A 24,264-nucleotide genomic window follows, 5' to 3' on the forward strand; every position below is an offset into this window, starting at 1 on the left:
GCACTAGGGTTCCAAAACACTTTTCTTACTGAAACTAAATTGCTCTAAAATCACAACTACAACTGGAAAACAAAAAAATGTGGTTCACAACCTTTTAAAAACTGCAGAAATCCACACAGATTTTTAAAAAAATACAAATACACAACTGCACACAGCTGCAAGAAGAATTAAAACAACAGACTTAACAACTTTGGTTTATTATCGCGGGAACTAACCCTTGCTTTGTTAACACTCACCACACAGCACTTTATGCTTCTTTCTTTTCTTAGTCCAAGCTTGTTGGCTGACAATATGGAACCTACATAGATTTTGATGGTTAATCTCAACAAACATTTTATATTTTTGGCCATTTCTGAACTTGTTATTTTCTGTTGCTTTGGAACTCTTTAGCTTAGGTTTACAGATGTAGAAACTGCTTTAGCGAGGCATCCTGAATATGAACATTTCCTAGAATCACATTAGAATGTGCAAAGCAAAGTATCAAAAATATACCAACCCAAGAGAAGATAACTCTTTCTAACGCCGTTCACACATGCCTATATATTCTTGTGTAAGGGGCACAAAGGGAGATAGCCCCATGATATGTAAATATTCATCATGATCTACACAACTAAAGTGTTCATTTTCCAAAAATATTCTTATCAACTACTTTAAGGAATGTACAACTTAATAAAACTTTAAATATCTGGAATGTGATTCTTCCTGTTAAACAGTCTTTGTGATTACATCACAAGATTATACATGTTTATGACTGACTAAATTGGAGCTGAATTTAACTTGAAGTCATACTATTCATCAACACCAAGTCATAGTAACTATATAACAGTGAACAACCAACGTGATCTATTTTAACAGTCAGGCATTGCAGCCATCTTGGACAGGGGTATGTATCACATGATATTCCAACAAAGTCAATTTCTAGGCAGTGACTAGATGAATAAAAATCACATGTGTTTAAAGGGCAAGGATATACGAGTGCATCTTAACGCTAAAATCATGGGAACCAGGATTTCCACCCTGAAACATGGAAAAAACATTTAAATTCCATCCTGTTTAGGAAATTCAATCAAAGAACGTCTCCTGCCCATTGGCCATTGAAACATCCACATCACTGGTGAAAACCCCAAACTGCAAGTCTGCCGTAAGTCATTCAATAATTACGGCGCACACTTTAAGCAGAACCGCAAATGTCATTCTCAACCTCACCACCTTCTCTTATTGTCACAGCATCACACTCTTCAATTCAGCACTATTTATAGTAACAACAACATGGACATGTGACGGACTGCCTCTGGTCACGCTAGTCTGATGGATGCCGAAGGGTGTGGCACATCAGATACAGACAGCACTGAAAGGTCTTCATTGCCTGAACTCCTTGATCTTCATTGACAAACAGCAGGCAAATACAATCCCAAATATCTGAAATCAAGGAAAACAAGGGCAATGAGGAGCATGGGGAAGGCCACCAAGAAATGAAAGCAATTACCAAGTACCACTTTGCCAGCATTGAGTAAAGGCAGGGCAATAGTTATATACATGTAATTTATTTATTCTTTTGATTGGTTTTTTATCGAAAAATGTTTTACTTACATTTATCGTCATTTATTTGATTGATATTTTATGCCTTACTCAAGAATATTTCATTTATACGTTGGCTGTCAGCATTGTGATGGAAGGAAACCGAGCAAAGTCTGCAGGTTGCCCCCTATTGAATGCGGGTCGCTGCCTGAGAAGATACAAATGTAATATAGTAATACTGTAAGCGTGTCGGGCTACACATGTTTTCAACGAGTGCTGAGTAGGAACCCATGTTGTAAGTAACCATATAAAAATGGACACGAAGAAAGAAAACACAGAGTACAAGATCTGTTACCGTTGTCTGGACCTTACCTGTAAACAACACAGTCCTAAGCCTATACCTCCTATAATGATCAGGTGTCTCTTAAGATATGCCTCCAGTCTGTCAATACAAGCCTACAACGACATAAATACTTGTAGTAACAATTCACAGGCGGGTACAAGTATCCACATTGTCCCTGAACATGAAATATACGTTTAGGTTATGTAAGGGATAGATGTCATTACATATGGTCTAGAAAAATACTAGCAATCTGCATGTAGCATAATGAGTATCCTACAGGTCACAGAGGTCATTGTCTTACCGAAAAGTCAGATATTACATCTGCAACAGTTTTAATACGGCAAGTACATCATCTTTACAAGTCAAAAATATGAATCACTAGTACTGTTACACACAGGCATAAATCACCAAATGTTATCACAAAAAACATCATATTTAGACAAGCTTTTAACAACAATGACGATATTCTTTTAAAGTGAATGGCAGCACCTGTCTAATGTTCATGTCCACTGAAAGACTACCATTCAAAGTATTTTTTTAACCCAGAAAAAGTTTCGGGAAAACTTATATAATAGATTTAGATTTAATTAATAAAAGAAATTGTCCAGTGAGATGCTGTCTTCTCATTCCCATAAACTTCAGCATCCCTAATAAATTTTGCACTGACTCAGATATTTGTTATTTAAAAACTGCTGACTAAACGGTAAAATTAACTGCAAAAAATATTTGGGGGAGATGAAAATGGTTTGAGCTGAGGCGGTATGCTACTGTCTGACATAATTTGTAATACAGTCAATGAATATTACAGCCCTTGTAAATCAACAAATTTTGCATCTGTGGTGGTCCATAAATGATACAGACCTGTGTTACAACACTTTGTGAAATGTCCTTTCAGCTACTTGAAACTAAATTGTTGTAAACGATCTCAAAATGATGTCTGATGCAGTAGTTCTGAGTTATCATATGTCACTTCATGGAGTGAATTGGTAAAGGCTATGTCACAGCTTGAGTCACACAATCTAATTGCAATGTGTTTGACTGGGTAAAATTCTCAAAATGGCTGCCTCAACTCACACCAGCCACTTGTGCTGTACTATTGTTTTGGTCTACATGTTACTTGGTGAAATCTCACAGAAAGCTTGAGTATCCTGCTTTCGATTGAAATACGTTTTAGCCAGGTGATGTCTTGTCCTTTAGCTAATTTTGGACTAAATACCTCAGACTTGTAATTCGTGTTGGAAAAGGCCGAAACATTAATAACCCAAATATTGTGATAAAATTGATACACTTAAAGGGATGAGATTGGATGGATGGTGTTACTTACTGGAGGGATGATACTGGATAGGTGATGTCACCTGCTGGGGAGATGATAATGGGTAGGTGGTGTCACTTACAGAGGGGATGATATTGGATAGGTGGTGTCACTTACTGGGCAGATAATATTGGATAAGAGGTCTCACTTGCTGTTGAGTTGATATTGGATAGGTGGTGTTACTTACTGGACAGATGATATTGGTGGTATCAGTTTCTGTGGAGTTGATATTGGATAGGTGGTGTCACTTACTGGGGAATTGATAATGGATAGGTGGTGTCATTGCTCTGGAGTTGATATTGGATAGGTGGTGTCACTTAATGAGGGGATGATAATGGATAGGTGGTGTCACTTACTGGGCAGATGCTATTGGATAGTCTGTGTTACTTACTGCAGAGTTGGAATTGAATAGGTGGTCTCGCTTACTGGGGAGTTGATACTGGATAGGAGGGGTCACTTACTGGGGAGATGATATTGGATAGGAGGGGTCACTTACTGGGGAGATGATATTGGATAGGTGGTCTCGCTTACTGGGGAGTTGATATTGGATAGGAGGGGTCACTTACTGGGGAGATGATATTGGATAGGAGGGGTCACTTACTGGGGAGATGATATTGGATAGGTGGTATTTACTTACAGGTGAGATGATAATGGATATGTTGTGTTACTTACTGGAGAGTTGATATTGGATAGGTGGTATTACTTACTGGAGAGTTGTGATTGGATAGGTGGTGTCACTTACTGGGCAGCTGATATTGGATAGGTGGTATTACTTACTGGAGAGTTGATATTGGATAGGTGGTGTCACTTACTGGGGAGTTGATATTGGATGGATGGTCCCGTTCACCACACTTCAGACGGTAGGAGATACAACAGCTATCTGGAACTATGTTGCTTGTGTTGAATGTGGAAATCCATTCACTGTATTGCCAGTCCTCAAATCTCCTTGACCCACAGCAAGCAAACTGCAACAAAAAGTGGACACAGATTAAATGATTCATTTTTTTCTAAAATTAATTTGAAGTTCATGCTCAGAAAGATTAATCTCACTTAAATAAGTACTGTCTACTTTACAAGCCATGGGAGCAAGGACAGCCTTGGGAAAATAATTACTGTCTACTTTACAAGCCATGGGAGCAAGGACAGCCTTGGGAAATAATTACTGTCTACTTTACAAGCCATGGGAGCAAGGACAGCCTTGGGAAAATAATTACTGTCTACTTTACAAGCCATGGGAGCAAGGACAGCCTTGGGAAAATAATTACTGTCTACTTTACAAGCCATGGGAACAAGGACAGCCTTGGGAAAATAATCACTGTCTACTTTACAAGCCATGGGAACAAGGACAGCCTTGGGAAAATAATTAGTCTACTTTACAAGTCATGGGAACAAAGACAGCCTTGAGAAAATAATTACTGTCTACTTTACAAGCCATGGGAACAAGGACAGCCTTGGGAAAATAATTACTGTCTACTTTACAAGCCATGGGAACAAGGTCAGCCTTGGGAAAATAATTACTGTCTACTTTACAAGCCATGGGAACAAGGACAGCCTTGGGAAAATAATCACTGTCTACTTTACAAGCCATGGGAACAAGGACAGCCTTGGGAAAATAATTAGTCTACTTTACAAGCCATGGGAACAAGGATAGCCATGGGAAAATAATTACTGTCTACTTTACAAGCCATGGGGACAAGGACAGCCAAGGGAAAATAATTACTCTCTACTTTACAAGCCATGGGGACAAGCACAGCCTTGGGAAATTTGGCTTCATTAATAAATTCAAACACAAAAAGGAAGGCTCAAATAAATGAATTGGCGCTCATCACAAATATATCATGCTGGAGTCAGTGTAAGCTCAATGTTCACTCAGCATCCTATCCTCTGCCAACAAGGCATACATGAAAACAAATTTAGCTGACATTTGAAAATAGAGAAAAAGAATCAAGTACACTACTCATGCCATGTTGTAGGCTGTTTATGGACCTGGTTTTGTCAGGATCTATCCTAGTGAGTTAGGTATGAAGTATTCAGATCATGTTGTAGGCTGTCTGTGGGTCATGTTTCGTCAGGATCTATCTAAGTGACAGTTAAGTATCAAGTACTCACATCATGTTGTAGGCTGTCTGTGGGTCATGTTTTGTCAGGATCTATCTGAGTGACAGTTAAGTATCAAGTACTCACATCATGTTGTAGGCTGTCTATGGACCTGGTTTCGTCAGGATCTATCTAAGTGACAGTTAAGTATCAAGTACTCACATCATGTTTCAGGCAGTCTATGGACCTGGTTTTGTCAGGATCTATCTAAGTGACAGTTAAGTATCAAGTACTCACATCATGTTTTAGGCAGTCTATGGACCTGGTTTTGTCAGGATCTATCTAAGTGACAGTTAAGTATCAAGTACTCACATCATGTTGTAGGCTGTCTGTGGGTCATGTTTTGTCAGGATCTATCTAAGTGACAGTTAAGTCCCAAGTACTCACATCATGTTGTGGGATGTCTATGGTCCTGGTTTTGTCAGGATCTATCTAAGTGACAGTTAAGTATCAAGTACACACATCATGTTGTAGGCTGTCTGTGGGTCATGTTTTGTCAGGATCTATCTAAGTCACAGTTAAGTTCCAAGTACTCACATCATGTTGTGGGTTGTCTATGGTCCTGGTTTTGTCAGGATCTATCTAAGTGACAGTTAAGTATCAAGTACACACATCATGTTGTAGGCTGTCTGTGGGTCATGTTTTGTCAGGATCTATCTAAGTGACAGTTAAGTTTCAAGTATTCACATCATGTTGTGGGATGTCTATGGTCCTGGTTTTGTCAGGATCTATCTAAGTGAGTTAAGTATCAAGTACACACATCATGTTGTAGGCTGTCTGTGGGTCATGTTTTGTCAGGATCTATCTAAGTGACAGTTAAGTTTCAAGTACTCACATCATGTTGTAGGCTGTCTATGGTCCTGGTTTTGTCAGGATCTATCTAAGTGACAGTTAAGTATCAAGTACTCACATCATGTTGTAGGCTGTCCATGCACCTGGATTTGTCAAGATCTATCTAAGTGACAGTTAAGTATTAAGTACTCAAATCATGTAGTAGGCTGTCTATGGGCCTGGTTTTGTCAGGATCTATCTAAGTGACAGTTAAGTATCAAGTACTCACATCATGTTGCAGGCTGTCTATGGACCTGGTTTTGTCAGGATCTATCTTGTACATCTGTAACATTGTGTCATTGAGATTTCTACTCAGCTCTCCCCTTATCTGTAAAACGAAAAGCAAATTATTACCAAAACACTGCGTCTTCACTCAATGCAACACTTCATAGCTATTATCAAACCTACCAAGTACTGAACTCAGGCACAGTTCAGCCTGTTCGCCACTTCAACCAAAAGGAAGAAATCACTGATATAAAAATGACAGTTTTCATTGGCTGAAAATCTAAATACAGTGACTTAATTATTTGATGATAAGCAACTTACTGCTCCCTCGTACATGTAGGCCAGAACTCCAGATATTGCTTCCAACAGGAATATCAGTAACAAGAAGAGGGCATACTGAAACACAGAATGGGCAGTTTCAAACATATATCCATGTGCAATCATTACAAGATCATTAATTTTATAAACCTCAAACCCACTGGGGCTACACAGTTAATTCACCCTCGCCATGTATCTAAATTTAATAATGATCTTGATCAGGACAATTTTATAAGTAATTGTGATACATGTACGTCTTTTCTTTCATCATGTTCGTTATTAAACATTATCGAACAGATCATTCTTCAAATAGGACTTTACATGTAAGCATTCTTCAGATCAACTTTTGATATTCACAGAGAAAATCTGAAATGACGATAAAGAAAACTGAGAATTTGTAGTATGTTCCCAGTAGTGTAAAACCCGACACTAGTTAGTGGTGTACTCATAACAATGAGGCAGACCCCGCTATCCTTTCAGACCCCCGGACATCCAGCAGTGTGAAACCTGACACTAGTTAGTGCTGCACTCACAATGATGAGACGGATCCTGCTATCCATCCAGACCCCCAGACAAGCAGCAGTGTAACACTAGCTAGAGGTGTACTCACAATGATGAGTCACACTCTGCTGTCCTTCCAGACCCCCGGACATCCAGCAGTGTAAAACCTGACACTAGTTAGTGGTGTTGTCACAAACATGAGACAGGCTCTGCTGTCCTTCAAGATGTAAAGAGAACCAGCAATATAAAAAACCTGGCACAAGATAATGGTGTACTCACAATGGTGAGAGAGACCCTGCTGTCCTTCCAGACTACTGCACAGCCAGCAGTGTAAAACCTGACACTAGTTAGTGGTGTATTCGTAACAATGAGGCAGACCCTGCTATCCTTTCAGACCCCCAGACATGCAGCAGTGTGAAACCTGACACTAGTTAGTGCTGCACTCACAATGATGAGACGGATCCTGCTATCTATCCAGACCCCCAGACAACCAGCAATGTAAAACCTGACACTAGATAGAGGTGTACTCACAATGATGAGACAGAACCTGTTGTCCCTCAAGACCCCAGGACATCCAGTAGGGTAAAATCTGACACTAGTTAGTTGTGTAATCATATCAATGAGGCAGACCCTGCTATCCTTTCAGACCCCCAGACATGCAGCAGTGTGAAACCTGACACTAGTTAGTGCTGCACTCACAATGATGAGATGGATCCTGCTATCTATCCAGACCCCCAGACAACCAGCAATGTAAAACCTGACACTAGATAGAGGTGTACTCACAATGATGAGACAGAACCTGTTGTCCCTCCAGACCCCAGGACATCCAGTAGGGTAAAATCTGACACTAGTTAGTTGTGTAATCATATCAATGAGGCAGACCCTGCTATCCTTTCAGACCCCCGGACATGCAGCAGTGTGAAACCTGACACTAGTTAGTGCTGCACTCACAATGATGAGACAGACCCTGCTATCATTCTAAACCCCCGGACATCCAGCAGTGTAAAACCTGACACTAGGTAGAGGTGTACTCACAATGATGAGTCACACTCTGCTGTCCTTCCAGACCCCCGGACATCCAGCAGTGTAAAACCTGACACTAGTTAGTGGTGAAGTCACAAAGATGAGACAGGCTCTGCTGTCCTTCAAGATGTGAAGAGAACCAGCAATATAAAAAACCTGGCACTAGATAATGGTGTACTCACAATGATGAGAGAGATCCTGCTGTCCTTCCAGACTACTGCACAGCCAGCAGTGTAAAACCTGACACTAGTTAGTGGTGTATTCGTAACAATGAGGCAGACCCTGCTATCCTTTCAGACCCCCGGACATGCAGCAGTGTGAAACCTGACACTAGTTAGTGCTGCACTCACAATGATGAGACAGACCCTGCTATCATTCTAAACCCCCGGACATCCAGCAGTGTAAAACCTGACACTAGCTAGAGGTGTACTCACAATGATGAGTCAGACTGCTGTCCTTCCAGCCCCTGGACATCCAGCAGTGTAAAACCTGACACTAGTTAGTGGTGTAGTCACAAAGATGAGACAGGCTCTGCTGTCCTTCAAGATGTGAAGAGAACCAGCAATATAAAAAACCTGGCACTAGATAATGGTGTACTCACAATGGTGAGAGAGATCCTGCTGTCCTTCCAGACTACTGCACAGCCAGCAGTGTAAAACCTGACACTAGTTAGTGGTGTACTCGTAACAATGAGGCAGACCCTGCTATCCTTTCAGACCCCCGGACATGCAGCAGTGTGAAACCTGACACTAGTTAGTGCTGCACTCACAATGATGAGACAGACCCTGCTATCATTCTAAACCCCCGGACATCCAGCAGTGTAAAACCTGACACTAGCTAGAGGTGTACTCACAATGATGAGTCAGACTGCTGTCCTTCCAGCCCCTGGACATCCAGCAGTGTAAAACCTGACACTAGTTAGTGGTGTAGTCACAAAGATGAGACAGGCTCTGCTGTCCTTCAAGATGTAAAGAGAACCAGCAATATAAAAACCGTGGCACTAGATAATGGTGTACTCACAATGGTGAGAGAGACCCTGCTGTCCTTCCATACTACTGCACAGCCAGCAGTGTAAAACCTGACACTAGTTAGTGGTGTACTCACAATGACAAGGCAGACTCTGCTGTCCTTCCAGACCCCCAGACAACCGAGGAAGCTGACAAGAATGATGAATCCCCCTGTGGCAAGGAACAAGTAGGTGGTCGTCGCATACATGTCATTGGACAACAGGCTGACATAGGAATGTTTGGCAACCATCGTCCATACACCTACAGCCAGGAATGTTGCTCCAGAAAACTGCAATGACACATCACTGTTTGGTAAAGATATCGATATAACTCCACAAAAAATCAGTAATTTTAGCTTTATTTAAAGTTTTATGTACTTTAAGTTCATTGACCACAAAGCCATTTTGGACCCTTTTCACAATGCTTAGTTTTTGGTACTTCATGAAAGTTGAAATAATGACAATACTGATGAGGAAAACAAAAATTTCTAAACCCAAATAAAAAGTTTTAAGATTGCATTACAAATTCAGAAATGGTTTTGTGAGACTGGTCCCCTGACCACACAGAATATGTAACTTGGCAAAGGTTGGTGATTTGCCCTTTCATGAAAACCCCATCTTCTCTTTCCAATGTATACCATCACAAAGTAAAGTGAAAAATTGTTAAGAATGATGTTAAACACCCATCAACTAAATATCTGTTTATTTATTTGATTGGTATTTTGTGCCTTACATGAGAGTATTTTACTTATATGATGCAGCCAGCATTATGGTGGTAGGAAACTGGGCAGAGCCCTGGGAAAACCACAACCATCTGCAGGTTGCTGGCAGATTTTCTCACTTACCGCCGGAGTGGAAGCCAGTATGAGCTGGACTTGAAATCACAGCGACCACATTGGTGAGAGACTCCTGGGTCATTGTGCTGTGCTGGCCTGCTAACCCCATGAGCCATGGAGGCTCCCTCAACTCAATAAACAATATATCCATTAACAGGTTGGTGATTTGTATTTGTAGGTAAAACTAGACTTCCTACAAAGTCTGTGCCATAAATCATTACGTCCAAACGGCGAGGACAGAAGTTTAATGATTTACTTCTACTTGACACAGATTTTTACTTGTGGCAACCTTATGATGTTCATACAAAGTTTATGGTAGAAACTAGCCTGGTTTCCTACTCAAAATATGATGTGAAAGTCACCTGTATACCATCTATAACCTACATGTACATGTGTATGGCATGATGTCAGGTTTCTCTGAACCGTGTTAGGCTATACCAGTTTAAATTGTTGTTTTCTGGGCAGTACAAATCTTTGTCCAATGTCAGAGCACTAAGCAGGGTATAAAAATAAAAATTGTCAAATTTGTGGGAGCTGTGGATTGTCCCAGCAATTTTCACCTGTACAAGACAGGAAAGTCAAAAAACAGGAAAAAAAATCATACAAACTGCCAAGACTGGACAAAAGAAAAAGGTGGATTATCAATTTTATTTTCATTCCCTTTTTGGATTTTTTTTCAGTGTACATGCTTACTCGTAAAACAAAAAATAAACTGATGTTGCCTCTGAATTGTTTCTTAGCCTGCATGTTGCATTGTAGCATGATTTCCTACACAGATTATCCTGTTGAAATGGAACACACACGTGCATGTTTAACCACACAGAAACAATATCCTACCCAGAATATGATGTTAAAGATGGTCAGGATATTGCGGAGAAAGAACAGCCCACAGACTCCATCTTTATCCTTTTTCTTACTCCGCTGTGTGCTCATGTTGGCTGCTGATGTCACAAACACCCTAATCTGGACTTATCTCCCCTTGTCAACCTCGTTTGTCCCACGGGCTGCTGTATTACGCTCATGTACCTGGAGAGATAACAAGACAATACATTGTATAACAACACACAACTAAACATTGAAAATTGGTATTTTCATGCAATTTCTGAACATCTCACACAGGTGCCCATTAAAACAGGTAGTTCAAATTTGGTAAGAGAATCATCAGGGTAACACCAATCCCTATACAGGTGGCATAGACTACAGGGATGCTTCAAAGAATGTATATACATGTCCCTACAGTCAGCGTAGAAGACAAGGCCCAAATAAAATTGTGATCGAAATATTTATCAATTGCACTGTAACAGGAGTATCTTTGGATATAATCAACTTTTATGTGTTTCATGTTTTTCATGGAGATAATAAAAAAACAGAACGAGGAAGTCTAATATTCGCTTTGTATCTTGAGCAGAGTGCTCTATGATATCAAATGATACAAATTCAGAATGTTCTTATCAGACTGACAAGAATCTGGTTGGGCGTGCGTGCCAATGGGGAATGTATACCAGTCTTCTTTAAGACACCCAGGCTTTTAGACTTTCAGAACTCTCAAGTATAACTACTAAAAGCTGGATATACAAAATCAGATATTGTGGTTTAATGCGGGACTGTGACAATCTAATATTGGTTACAAGTTTGTCTGAACGGAAAAGAGTAATATGAGTGAGTGAGTGCTTGGGGTTTAACATCGTACTTGACAAGAGTAATGTCTCACAGACTGAGGTACTGGGACAATGCTGGATACATCTGCCTTTCATTAGAATGGTACATGCACATTCAAGTCTGGAGCAGAGAACCTTGTCAACTGCATTAAAGTTTCACACAGCAGATTGAGAGCCATTTCACGTGTAGTTCCAGAAAACATTCAGACTCCCATAACAATCAAGTTGTATTGAAACTAACAAGTAAATTGAACAAAATACGATGGTTTACCAATTAAAAGTTTGGTTTTCACACAAATTTCATTCATTCACAGATTTAAGAGCTCTCTGAAAGCAGCATTTTGAGTTGTGTTCTACAAAATTTCTTTATGCACATTCAAAATGCCAGCTTTTAAGTTTCTGAAGTTTTTCAGCTTTAATTTGGTAGATACATGTAAGGGCCTTCACCGGCATATTTGAATGTACAAAAGATTAACAAGGTTTTGCCGCCCAAAATAGAGAGTTTGCCTCCACTCTTTAACAAAAACAGGTTATGGCTGCATTTTCCCAGCACCTAACAACTAAATGTCATTATACAGTGTAACAAATCTGAGAACAGAATATATGGCAAGACATCCAACGGTTCTTAAACATGAAAAAAAAAAGTTTAACGAATGCCAAAAAATCCACTTTGCTACCTATATCCATGAGGCATTATTGCTAAGCTATTCATGACGACAGACATGTGAGTTAGTCGTTTTTGCATTGCACCATACTGATATCAATCAATGGTCATGTTACTGTGTACATGCAGCCTACTCACACGAAGAAAAAAACCACGGATAGATGGCAGTAGAATGATAGACAGTCTAGTGTTGGGAGCATTTTCCCATGCTGGCGACATATACACTGACACTTGTAGTTATAGCCACTTGGACAATGTTATTAATACATTAAAACGTTGCTTTTACTGATCACCTGAGTTTCCATAGAGACCTTATTTACCGGGCCATTCCGGGTTCTGATATTGACACTGTCTCTCCATTTGTTGCTAAGGACCACCAACCAATTTAGCCAAATATTGTCAGGATTTCATCCAGCACAGAAAAAAAAGGGACAACATGTGAAGTACATGTAACCACTTGGATCACTGGCTTCTTTGTATCATTGGAGGACAGAATTTCTACATATGAATGATAATGAAATTACACATACAGAGTACACATCCTTGTATGTAGTGCACAATCATGATCAACAGATGGGTATGCAAAATTAAGTGCTGCCATCACACAGCCACTTGGTACTGTTGTACACACATGTGCGTCTATCGGGACTGGTAGATCCAGGATCAATCCTTGATTGAGTCACACCTAAGACTTTGTTGAGTACGACGTTAAACCCCAAGCACTCACTCATGTGCATCTACACAGAGATAGATTTTTCTATACATTTGTGGAAATTTATATTTTAAAAGTTAGCAGTAGGATATATGTACAGATACATACATGTATACTGAAATTCGGTTTGAAATCAGACAATTCTGATACATATACGTGAACATTATGAGTGCATGTAAATATCCAAAACTGTTGGAACAGATGTAATCATAACAGCTACATGTATTTGAACTACATTTATACATGTACGCATAATTTCTCAAACCATCTCTCCAATATTTTGTGACATTCTGAGACAACTACGGGGCGCAGAGAAATAATTTGCACAGTTTTATGAAGCTTGCATCTCAAATGACACAAAAAAATCATCTTTGGTGTCATGTTAATAATAACTGTACGCATAAATTCCACTGAAAAAAATGCTTTAGAGGTTGAAAAGCTTGAATATTTACGGTTTAATTATTAATATATCTACTTAAAACACTGAGTTTCAAAAGAGAGGCAATTTTCACAGCTTCACCCTTCATGCAATTCACATCGCTTCACCCTTCATGCAATTCTTCAACATTTCGTACCAATCAACAAATGAACAATTTGGTAGGGTTGATTTTTCGTTTATATAATTACATATCATGTACATGGGCTAACTTCAGAGCTTCATGTTGGCCTACACAGAATTTATTAATTCAGGTTACATGCTTGGAGTACTGAAAAAATTGTGTGCAGTATAAACTACATGTAGCTGGCAGCTTACAACTTACCTATTACAACATTATCAGAGTGGCTACACCTAAGTGTACATGTGATACTTCCCAAATAAGTCCAGTGAAATGATCTACATTACATGAGAAAAAAACATCACTTACTGCCTGTTGACCAACCTCCTTCAAAGGGATCAATGCATGTCTACAGTATGTACCACAACCCCCATGTACTTTGGCTGTTTTAAGCCTGTGTTTATAATAGGCACACGATTTTAACAAATCCCCATCACTCCATATAAGGTCACATACCAAGTTTATAGTAGCCCCCACCCCTTATTGCGTGCCTTAGCACAGTATACAGCAAGGCCAGACAAATTACTGTCCTTGTCTTAAGTTGGTATGAAATCTGACTCAGCCCTCAGTAACTAACACAGGTTTACAGCCTGTGTCAAAATGTCAGCCTAATTATAGATGTTTTACAGCATGGAGGCTTGATCCAAATCCCCAATATATCAGCTGACACTTGAATAGTGAAAGAAAGCAGCTTATAGCATGTCTTATATCATGAAAGTTGCGTGAATATTGATAGGAAATAAGAGGAAAACTTTGACTGACAATTGTCACCAATTTGTTTGGCAGTTTAATGTTACCTACCCTAAATCCTCTAAAAATTTCAACCACAAACAATTTATTAAGTGCGTGTTTTGGCATATTAATGGAATGTTAATTTACCATATCTGGGTAGGTAATTCCAGATTATAAAATTCACAACGTGTCTCAATCCAAGCAAGACATTTTAATCTTTGAAAATGCTTCTGAAGTTGTGTTTAACTGGCTGAATTTGTTGAGGAGTCTGGGTACATATACTGTGTACAATCAGAATGTACATGTATATGTAAGCCCAATTCTTCAGTCACTACTCATACCATTTCTCACCATTATATCTACACAGGCACACACTCTGGACAGTTTACTAATCAGAACAAACTTCAATATACAATATACATGTACTGGACGAGACCCCACCAGAATTAATAAAAACTTGTCTAGGAAAACTGGATCACTTTCATTCACTTTCATGAATTCTGATAAAAAAAATCTGACATCAGGCTCCACATTAAAAAATCCACACTCCTTTTAAAGGAAACACCTGCATATATGTAAATTTCAAACAAAAGCCCAACCTTACTGAAGTACACCGTGTTCCAGTTATAAAATACAGGTATTGTCCTGCATGCACATATTCATGGTATTAATGAAAAGGGTCTGCATGTAGATCCCCAGAGGTCTCTATAGACATGTGTTCACACTCTAAACCTACAAGTACCTGTATGTCATGGCAGCACTTTCAAAGATATCTAAACACACCTTCATGCTGTTTAAAAGTGAGCAACACATTCTATTAGTTTTTTACAAGTGGCCACAAAACAGACTGGTAAAAAATGGACAATAAAGCACAAGTATACGTCTCTGAATTCTTAAAAATCTACACACTCAAAGCTGTTGTGCATGACGACATAGCAATATTGTATGTACATGTATCATAGTGAGTAAACACAGCTGCCAATCTCAGAAATGTTATCTATCACTGCATGAACTTCAAGCTCAATGTAGAAACTAAGGAGCAGGAAACACTGACATACAAACCATTTAGTTGTTCAGCCAGACTGCCGACAGCAATGTGGAGTCTCATCTGACCGAAGCCTCGAACATGCATGCAGAAAACCAGCAACTTGTGTGTGGGAATAGTCAAGCTTCAAAGGCACAACAAACAAATTCTTCTGCGGCTGACCATCCTGTCTTCATGTGGTCAGCATCAGGAAACACTGTTTAGATAATCCAGTCTGTTCTAGCCACACCCACCCTCACCCTAAAGGTCAAAACTGGTATGTGGGAGAGGCTCATGTGCAAAAACAAGGAGCTAGAGTATAACCACATGATAAAAGCAATCATTGCCACCTGTGGGAATTGAACACTTGCCACAGAACTGATCAACAAAACAACAACAGTAACAAACACATACAATGTCACTCTAAGTACAGTAATTCTCCATATCCTTTGTAAATGATTTTTGAAGGGATCTATTAACAAATGGCTGGAGAATACTTCATTACTTGCTTAAGGTTGCTTTTGACATCCACTAAACATAAAGATGTACATTCAACATCAGGTCCATGCTTTTAAAAAGATGTTTGGGTAAATTTGCCTGGTAACAGGTCAAAAGGTTGTGGCATTGACAATACCCTATACTCTGTTTATGGAAAAGTGCCCTTGACGTTGAGGAATACTTGCTCTACATTATTGCACAATACATAAAGCTTATGTAACTTAATATTCCCAGGATACAGTACCAATTTCTGACACAATGCGTTAACAACACATAGGTGTACTGGCTAGCATCAAACATGCGTACAAAGTAGACATACATATGATATCATTAAGCTGGTAATGAGATTTGTCCATGCTAGAATGTTAATCTGGTATTTAAACAATTGAACAAGAAATCATACCAATACCAACAAACCACTCATGCACTGAGTCACTGAGTTGACCTCACTGTACCAACAGTCAACCAGAACAGCTTTATGGTACCTGCTATGTGCTGACCAATCTGCAGTATATATATACCCCTTATTATATACCTACCAGCACTGCACTACTCTTTAGACCACACCATTTAAAGTTTTTAGAATGGTTTTATGGGCAGAATGAGTCTTTTTTTCAATGTCTGAAGAAGGTATAAAAATAATTCAGTCATCTAATTTGCGGACATGTGGACTGTCTCAGATACTGTTCTGTTTAAAACATAATTGAAAAACAAGAAAGTCACCAAAACATTAAGACTGGGCAAAATAAATTTAACACGTTGATTATAAAATTGAAGCATAGAATCTTGTAACCTTTGTGTTCAAGTGGCCATAGGACTCTTCATCTTATAAAGTTTAATCAGAAGAAATGGAACAGACAAGTTCTTACAGAATTACATTTTTGATATATCACACACTTCCAAATACGCCTGCTCTACACAGGTACTACTGTTACCTGGATCTTTGTTATTTCACCATTGTCTCATTGTCAATTTTCACTCACTCTTGAAGGCTGCACATTCTTTTATTTATAGTTTATGTTTAAATGTTCAGATTTAAACCCAATTCTGAGAATAAAATGGTCACAGGTGCTTCCTGAATTTTAGTACTTAATAAACAGGTAGAAAAAAACCCCCACAACTGCAACTTTTAATATATCTTGCAAAAAATCCAATACCTCTTGTTCAGTTAATGTTAAGTCTAAAAGGATATCAAAAATTTGACCAGGCCTAGTGACAGACTCGCCTGTAAACAAAGCAAATGATAGTTGAGCAACATTTTGACTTTCTGCGATGCTATTTAATTGCATGTATACATACACAGGTCTCTTCCACTGAAAATGCTTCAGTGTACAGGATTGCTATTTCCACAAGCTCGCTCACACTGTCTGACCACAAAACTCAGTTGAGTCGATGGATTCTTAATTATCCTGACTACCCTACTTCTTTTAAAATTTGGGACACCTGGTCCGCTCATTTTAGCCAATATATATGTAATTCTAGCAGGAATATTGAGATTCTAATGAACATACCTGTACTCATATCTTTACTCATATCTTTACTTTTCCAAAAGCCTGGTAAAGAAATGTAATATTCTGCTTTCAACACTACTAATGTCTTGTCACAAATTTTAGAAGAATTAAGGTATATCACAGCTCTGATTGTCTAGCTAATGTAGCTGCACATGATGAGCAGATAAGAAATTATTGCCCTAAAACCATCATCAGGTTTTATATATACGTACCTAAATATACCTTTTTGAAAGCATTACAACCTCAGTGTTCATCAAGTCTATTAAATAAATAAATGCAATTAACTATGTGAGCTTTAAGGAACGATAACTTTCCCTGTTTGTAAATGTATGCATAAAATGACCACAGGCAGTAAAGTTTATCAGGAAGAAGGTGTTGTTTTGGTTATGCAGATACATGTACAGTTGAGTGTTAGTCTACAACATGTATACATGTAGATATGAATGAAAGTTTCACAAGACAAAAAAATAGAACTAGGATCGGTAGTTTTCACAAATGATGTTTATGCATGGAGTTTATATGACTGCTTTATACACTGCAGCTGTGTTAGACACAATACTGTCACTGTGGCAGACAACATTGTGCACCCAAAGTTCATGCGCATGTAGTACTGTACATTCATACAGTGCAATTTCACGCACAGCGTATCTAGCATGATTTATTCATGCATAACAGAACTGCAATTAAGGCAGTGACTAATGAGAATCATAGCATGATTAGATACCACATTACAATACCCTCAATACAAAGCTATAACTGTTTAGGTGAAGAAGTGAGTGAGTGAGTGAGTGCTTGGGGTTTAATGTCATACTTAACAATTTTTCAGTCATATGACGACGAATGAGTCCTTAGAGTGCATGCGATGTGCCTTCTTGTTGCAGGGCGGACTTCCACCACTCTTTTATCTAGTGCTCCTTCACGAGACGCCTTACCGAAGGCGAGTTAGTCACCCCCGCCAGAGCCATTATACTGATACAGGTCAGTATCCCCTTCATGCTGAACGCCAAGCGAGGTTCTTTTAAGATCTTAAGTGTGACTCGACCCAGAACTGACCCTGAATCTACCGCTCCCGAAGCAGACACTCTACCAACTGTGCTATCTGGTGTTAAGATGCAGGAGCGCGTTACGATGCACGTGTACATGTAAATATAACAGCACTATGACAAAGCCTAATTTGGACAAACTAATCTCATACTAGTGAGCCTGAAATTAACTCTACCTTTAAAGAAGAAGAAAATTTAAATATCAGTCAAATACCACTGGAAAAAGTATGCATTTCCTAGCAGGTACGATGCCATAACAAAAATTCTAATATGTACCTCAAGTTTATAAATTATAAATAAAGTCAGCGCCAACATCTGCTGTGGGCGACTCCATTTTGCCCAAGAACTAGTCCTGAAGTCTTCTGTGTTAGGAGGAGAATTGCCAATGGAAACCGCCGAAGTGCAGTTCGTACATTTCCGGTAGAACTCTTCTTCTCAGAAGGTAGCAAAAGAGTACAGTTCGTTTTCCGCCTGACGATAGGGAAACCAGAATGTTGGACGTAGGTTCCGAGTTTACACAAACAAGTCGGCAGTTTTAACGACTCTCATTGGCTGAGAGGCAACACACCCCAGCATAAACTACAGGGTGTTAAAGATGGAGGACGCGATGGATTCAGCAATTTATGCCAGCTGTGCCGTTTTCAGGCTTTTCGTGTATGGCGAGGGAAAATCGCAATATTACGCAGCAGGCGCCACCAGACAGAAAAAAATGTGCTCTTTTCAGCCTATAATGTCATATTCTTAAGTCTTCTTCTCCTTTAAGTCTGAAATATCTCCTCCTTTACTACAAATCACGTATACTGTTTATTTGGCTTTCAGTAGATGTGGTTAAAATGCTGTGTTTTCAGAACAATACCCCACTGTGGTAAGATTACCATAATTCTTCAACCTTTTCGCATGCTTGCAGGGTGTTTGTTCACGCATATTCAGAAGACATTATTCTGTGTTGATTGATAAAATTATACTTTTGGTGAAGCCATGAAACTGGGACCCATCCTAACCAATATTGTTTTGTTTCCCAAAATCAAATTAAAAATGTGCACAAATTGCACTGAAAGTTGCTCTTTCATATATGTGGAAAGTTGAGGAATTACGGTGGAACTTCCTTGAAGTGAGCCAGCTCAAAAATGCATATACTTTATGCCACTTCTGGAAACCTAATAGTTTAATACAGCCAAATCTGTAAATGTTGAATGGTCGATGTATATTTATTTCTTCAACAATATTTCTTCAGCTATAAATATAGGCCAAACATGGTGGAAGAATGGCAGGGTTTGATATAAAAAGCATCTAGCTCATGTGCAGGTGTCTCAGGTGTACCAAAGAATGATATTCATAATAGTAAGAAAAAAAAATTCACGAACGCTTACATAACAGCAATGACATACCAAATCTGACCTCTGACCTTTTCATACAGCCGGTATGGAACAGAACTGGTTTTGCAAAATTCTTTCACGAAAAGCACTTGCGTACAATCATGAAAGGAGTCATGAGCAAGCCAAATTTTTCAGGTGACAACACATTTGAACATTACTTAAAAAGTTAGAAGGATTTGCCCACCATGTTGTGCAAATGGAGCATACAGATGACAGACAACACTTTCAAACATTATCTACTGCACGCCATTGACTCAAAATTGCCCACACGATAAAAGAAAGCCAAAAGACTACCCAAAATGACCATAAATTTCGTCCATGACTAACTTGCCTATTTTTCCTAATTCTGAGAGTTCCACTGATTTTACAAAGGTGAGTTGAGGTTTGCTTGAAACATGGGATGATATTCTACTCGAAAATTGTAAGTTTCAACACTAAACTAATATTTTGTGACATTTATTTGTCTCTAAAATGCACTTTTTGTGACAAAATTTTAGGTCATTTCGGGTATACTGCTGGCTTATTGCCAAAAAATTGATCAGCACAAATCCAATAAAATTTTTTTTAATGTTTTAGAATAGCCCAAATAATTACCTTTCAAAAAACATCACCTTTTCCTGTGCATGAGTTACAGTTCAAAATCAATACTAAAGTTAGCAAAAATGAAGAATATGGGTTGCTTTATAGATTTTAAAACTTTAGAATCATTTTATTACTATAACCAGAACAGACCTGTACAAGTCCGATATATACTGAACGGCAATAATTTAAGCTATTTTTGGCAAAAACAGGAAACTGGATTTGATCAGTGGATATGGCCTCTTTTGTAGCATGGCCTCTATAAGCATAGATGCATTGTACATATATTATAATATCCAAACTTAGCTCACATATGGATGGTTTGTGGCATGGAAACATTAGAAATATACCAGTTAGGGCAGACATATTCATGCAGATATTAAATACTTGGAATTATTAAGAGATCAAATCAATCAGGTGATTACTGATGCCATTTAGTCCACGGGTTGAGAGAAGTGAAATTAAAATGGAATATTCAGTGAGATAAGGATGTAATTATTCCTCATCAATTGATTTCATGTCTATTTATGAATTACACACCAGGCTGAAGTCAGTACATCAGGGAATCAGACTGAGAACATGTGGAGATATTTGGAAAAATAATCATGGAAATTGGATGAATATTGATTTTTCTCCTCTCCTCGGATACTGTTGGAAAGCGACCAAAATGAACCTCGGCAGATTACATGAAATTCTGCATGATTTAGTTTATTAGCAGTTGCCCAGACAGAGTCGTGTCCAATACTTGACTTCAGAATGACTGCCTACAATCTATCTCCACGCAAAATACCTAGATACATGCACATGTACATGTTGTGATTCCATACCATAGAAATCTGAAGGCTTCAGAAACCAGAAATACATGCACCAAAACAACTGAACACAGACATGCATTAATGTATACATACTTCATTTTGAGCCATTAGTTTCATTATAGTTTAATATACTCAATGAAATATAATGAAATTTTTCATTTATATTATAGCGAGTTGATCAGCGTGATAGCGCAGTGTAACGACACAGGAGCCTAACACCAACGCGATCCCTGTGAGTTCAAGTCCAGCTTATGCTGGCTTCCTCTCTGCAACTTGCGAATGGTTATGGGTTTCTCCCAGGCTCCGCTCGGTTTCCTTCCACCATAATGCTGGCCGCCATCATACAAATGAAATATTCGTGAGTACAGCGTAAAACACCAATCAAATAAAAAAATAAATATATTATGGCGGCAAGCTTTATGGATGAAGGAAACCGAAGTGCTAGGTCAGGAGTAAACCTCTGCAATTCATGAGCACTGCAGAGAACTGGATTTCAGCAAACAACCTTACAGTCAGTATGCAGACTATTCAAAGATATCTACATGCACAGGAAGCATTTGGGAAAGGTTTAGAGGCAACCTCAAAAGGAGTGGAGAGGTTGTTTTGTTTAATTGGATTCATTTAATTTTGTCACAAAGACCAAATATACACTTTATTTATACAAAAGGCTCACCCTCACTTGAACGTACATCTTAATGTAGTCACTGGATATACACTATATTCACAAACGTTCAAAATGGACAAATTAAAATTTTGATGCTCAATTTACCTTCAGTCACAGCAAGATTTTGTAAGTTAAACTAACATTGTCCTATAATGACACAGGATATTTATTTGGTTACACTTTGACTGTCATGCTATGATACCTAAACAAGACTTACATAGAACTATATCAAAGGTAGAGGTAGAGGAGTTTTTCTTTGTGTATAGCCTGCTGTATATCCTGTAGGCCATCACATGGTACACTGGTGAGCATTAGCAATGATCAGGGGGTGTTAAGCGTACATGTATGTCCACTTTGACCCCGGGCCTGACCTCACCTGTCCTATACCTGATCAAATTACCTGGCTATAACGCCAGACAGCATTATCGCCCCATGACCCAGTCATCTTAGAATCAAGGTCATTCGGTTCAGTCTCGTCGCCTCCGGCAGCTTAAGGAGCCGTATGGACCTGTGTGTGGATCATTACCGAAGTATTTCTGGAGTGGTACATGTAGCTGACAAAACTGGTCTCTTGATATCATGTACGTACAAGGCTATACATGGATATCACTGAGAGCATCTTGTAATGGTCACGGTCTCTGTCAATATTTTTTTTCTTTCTAATTCATGCAAATATACATGTACAAGTATGAATGATTGCCAAAGGGCACAAATGTATAATCCTTTCTCACTTTTTATATATATAGAAGACATATGTAAGTAATGAATATCAGTATTAAAAATTTTGCATAACTTTCCGTTTAAATATATTCACATGGATTAAATGTACAGCAGTACATGTATATCTTTCACAACATTTTGACTTGGGATATTTTTTAAACATTTTATACACCTTAATATGTCAAGAAGCTAAAGAAAATGCACTGTATGAATGCAGAACAATGTAGCTATGACAGAGGACTCGAAATGCACCATACTGCTTGCCATTTCCAATATGAATAAGACACATTCTTACTTACTTCATTTTTTTAACTTGAAATATTGTGAGATCCTGTTTTACTTTTCTCTACTTTTCGTTCTAGATATATATATATGAATTTAGTGGCGATATTAAAAAAATCAGACTCATTAAAATTCTACATTGCAAATGCATTTGTCATCCACAGTTACTTGTGGCAAAAACATTCAAAAATTTTAACTGAAGCTACAAAGCAGACAGTGATACATGTGTCTTGAAATGTTGCTGCTTTATTACCTTCATGTTAAACCCAGCTTCAGTCTCAAACTTCAAAAGCCACAGCACTGCATGGGTGCTACTGCCACTGCTTCTGTAATGTGGATAGCCACACGTGTTTGGCTCAACTGATCTGATGATGTACAGATCTGCTCGGTTTGATAGTACATTATTAAATCAGGTGTTTGCTACACTCGCGGATCAAAAATCGAGTGTGCTCTGACTCCAATTAGGGTCATCGCTGGCTGAACAAAATTTTGCCAAACTTAACATAAAAGCAATCTCATAGCACACAGTCAGAAACGCAAATGTGGCTTACTGTGAAGTTTAAAACAACTTATTTCAAGCATGTATAGCCAATCACTCTGAACTGATTTAGAAATGTCATAATTATAATTATTCATTGGGTTGCTGCCTATTGTTTTCATTTTGAATTAACTGGAATTTGTAATTCTGCAATTTGAATACTTTAGGCTAAATTTACCTTGAACGTACATGTCCTACCAAAATAAACAATAACTGAGGAGAGATTGGTACCGATATTCATTTTCTACAAATTTAAAATAAATTTAATGGTGTATTAAAGTTTGAAATTCTGGGCTTTAAAAGTTAATATTAAAATTAAATTAATGACAACAATCCATCCCAGCAAGATGGTTAAATTATCAATCTTCAGTTTGACTGACTTAATAAGTAATATTAATAAATTATGACTTTGGGATTAGTCAACAGATATCATAAAAACTCACTCGTTTGTGCTAAGAAGAAAATCAAGGCAATATGAGAACAGTGTCAATGCACATGTCATAAATATACACTGACACTCAACAAGATAACCTTTGGCTTGAAATTGAGACGTCACAACTGATACATGTACGTTACGGTACTTAGTTTGTAACTTAGTCCGGCGCATTTTACAATAAATTTACGCCACGCGAGCTCAATTTAGTGTCAGGCTGGGCAGAGCCTAAAATAAAAACACCCGCTCTTAGTTGAGCATCTACACACTGTGATGCCCAAGAGGGGATTCCATTTTCATAAGCAAGTCATTACCAACCTGTTTCAAGCTGGCCTCCAACTGTTCCGATGTTCCAACTTCGAGCAGGTACCTCCCAGTCTGGGCCATTCAATTCATCGTCATCATACCGCGTGCAATTCGTCACCAGCTTACCCTGGGGAAAAATACG

The 24,264-nt window shown here is 38.6% G+C and overlaps 1 protein-coding gene across 1 annotated transcript; it reads right to left on the minus strand.

The window, feature by feature from the left end:
• On the minus strand, positions 1-24,213 carry LOC135467900 (CD151 antigen-like). Its single transcript, XM_064745821.1, has 9 exons — positions 24,135-24,213; positions 10,848-11,036; positions 9,273-9,464; positions 6,648-6,722; positions 6,356-6,429; positions 5,358-5,382; positions 3,986-4,138; positions 1,891-1,974; positions 1-1,419 (listed from the first exon to the last, which is right to left on the minus strand). Exons 2-9 carry the CDS (start codon positions 10,941-10,943, stop codon positions 1,360-1,362), a joined length of 759 nt encoding a protein of 252 aa, XP_064601891.1. The 5' UTR covers positions 10,944-11,036; positions 24,135-24,213; the 3' UTR covers positions 1-1,359.
• Between the last annotated feature and the right edge of the window lie 51 nt (positions 24,214-24,264).

This window comes from Liolophura sinensis, chromosome 6 (genome assembly GCF_032854445.1).
Source record: "Liolophura sinensis isolate JHLJ2023 chromosome 6, CUHK_Ljap_v2, whole genome shotgun sequence".
In the NCBI taxonomy this organism is placed as follows: Eukaryota; Metazoa; Mollusca; class Polyplacophora; order Chitonida; family Chitonidae; genus Liolophura; species Liolophura sinensis.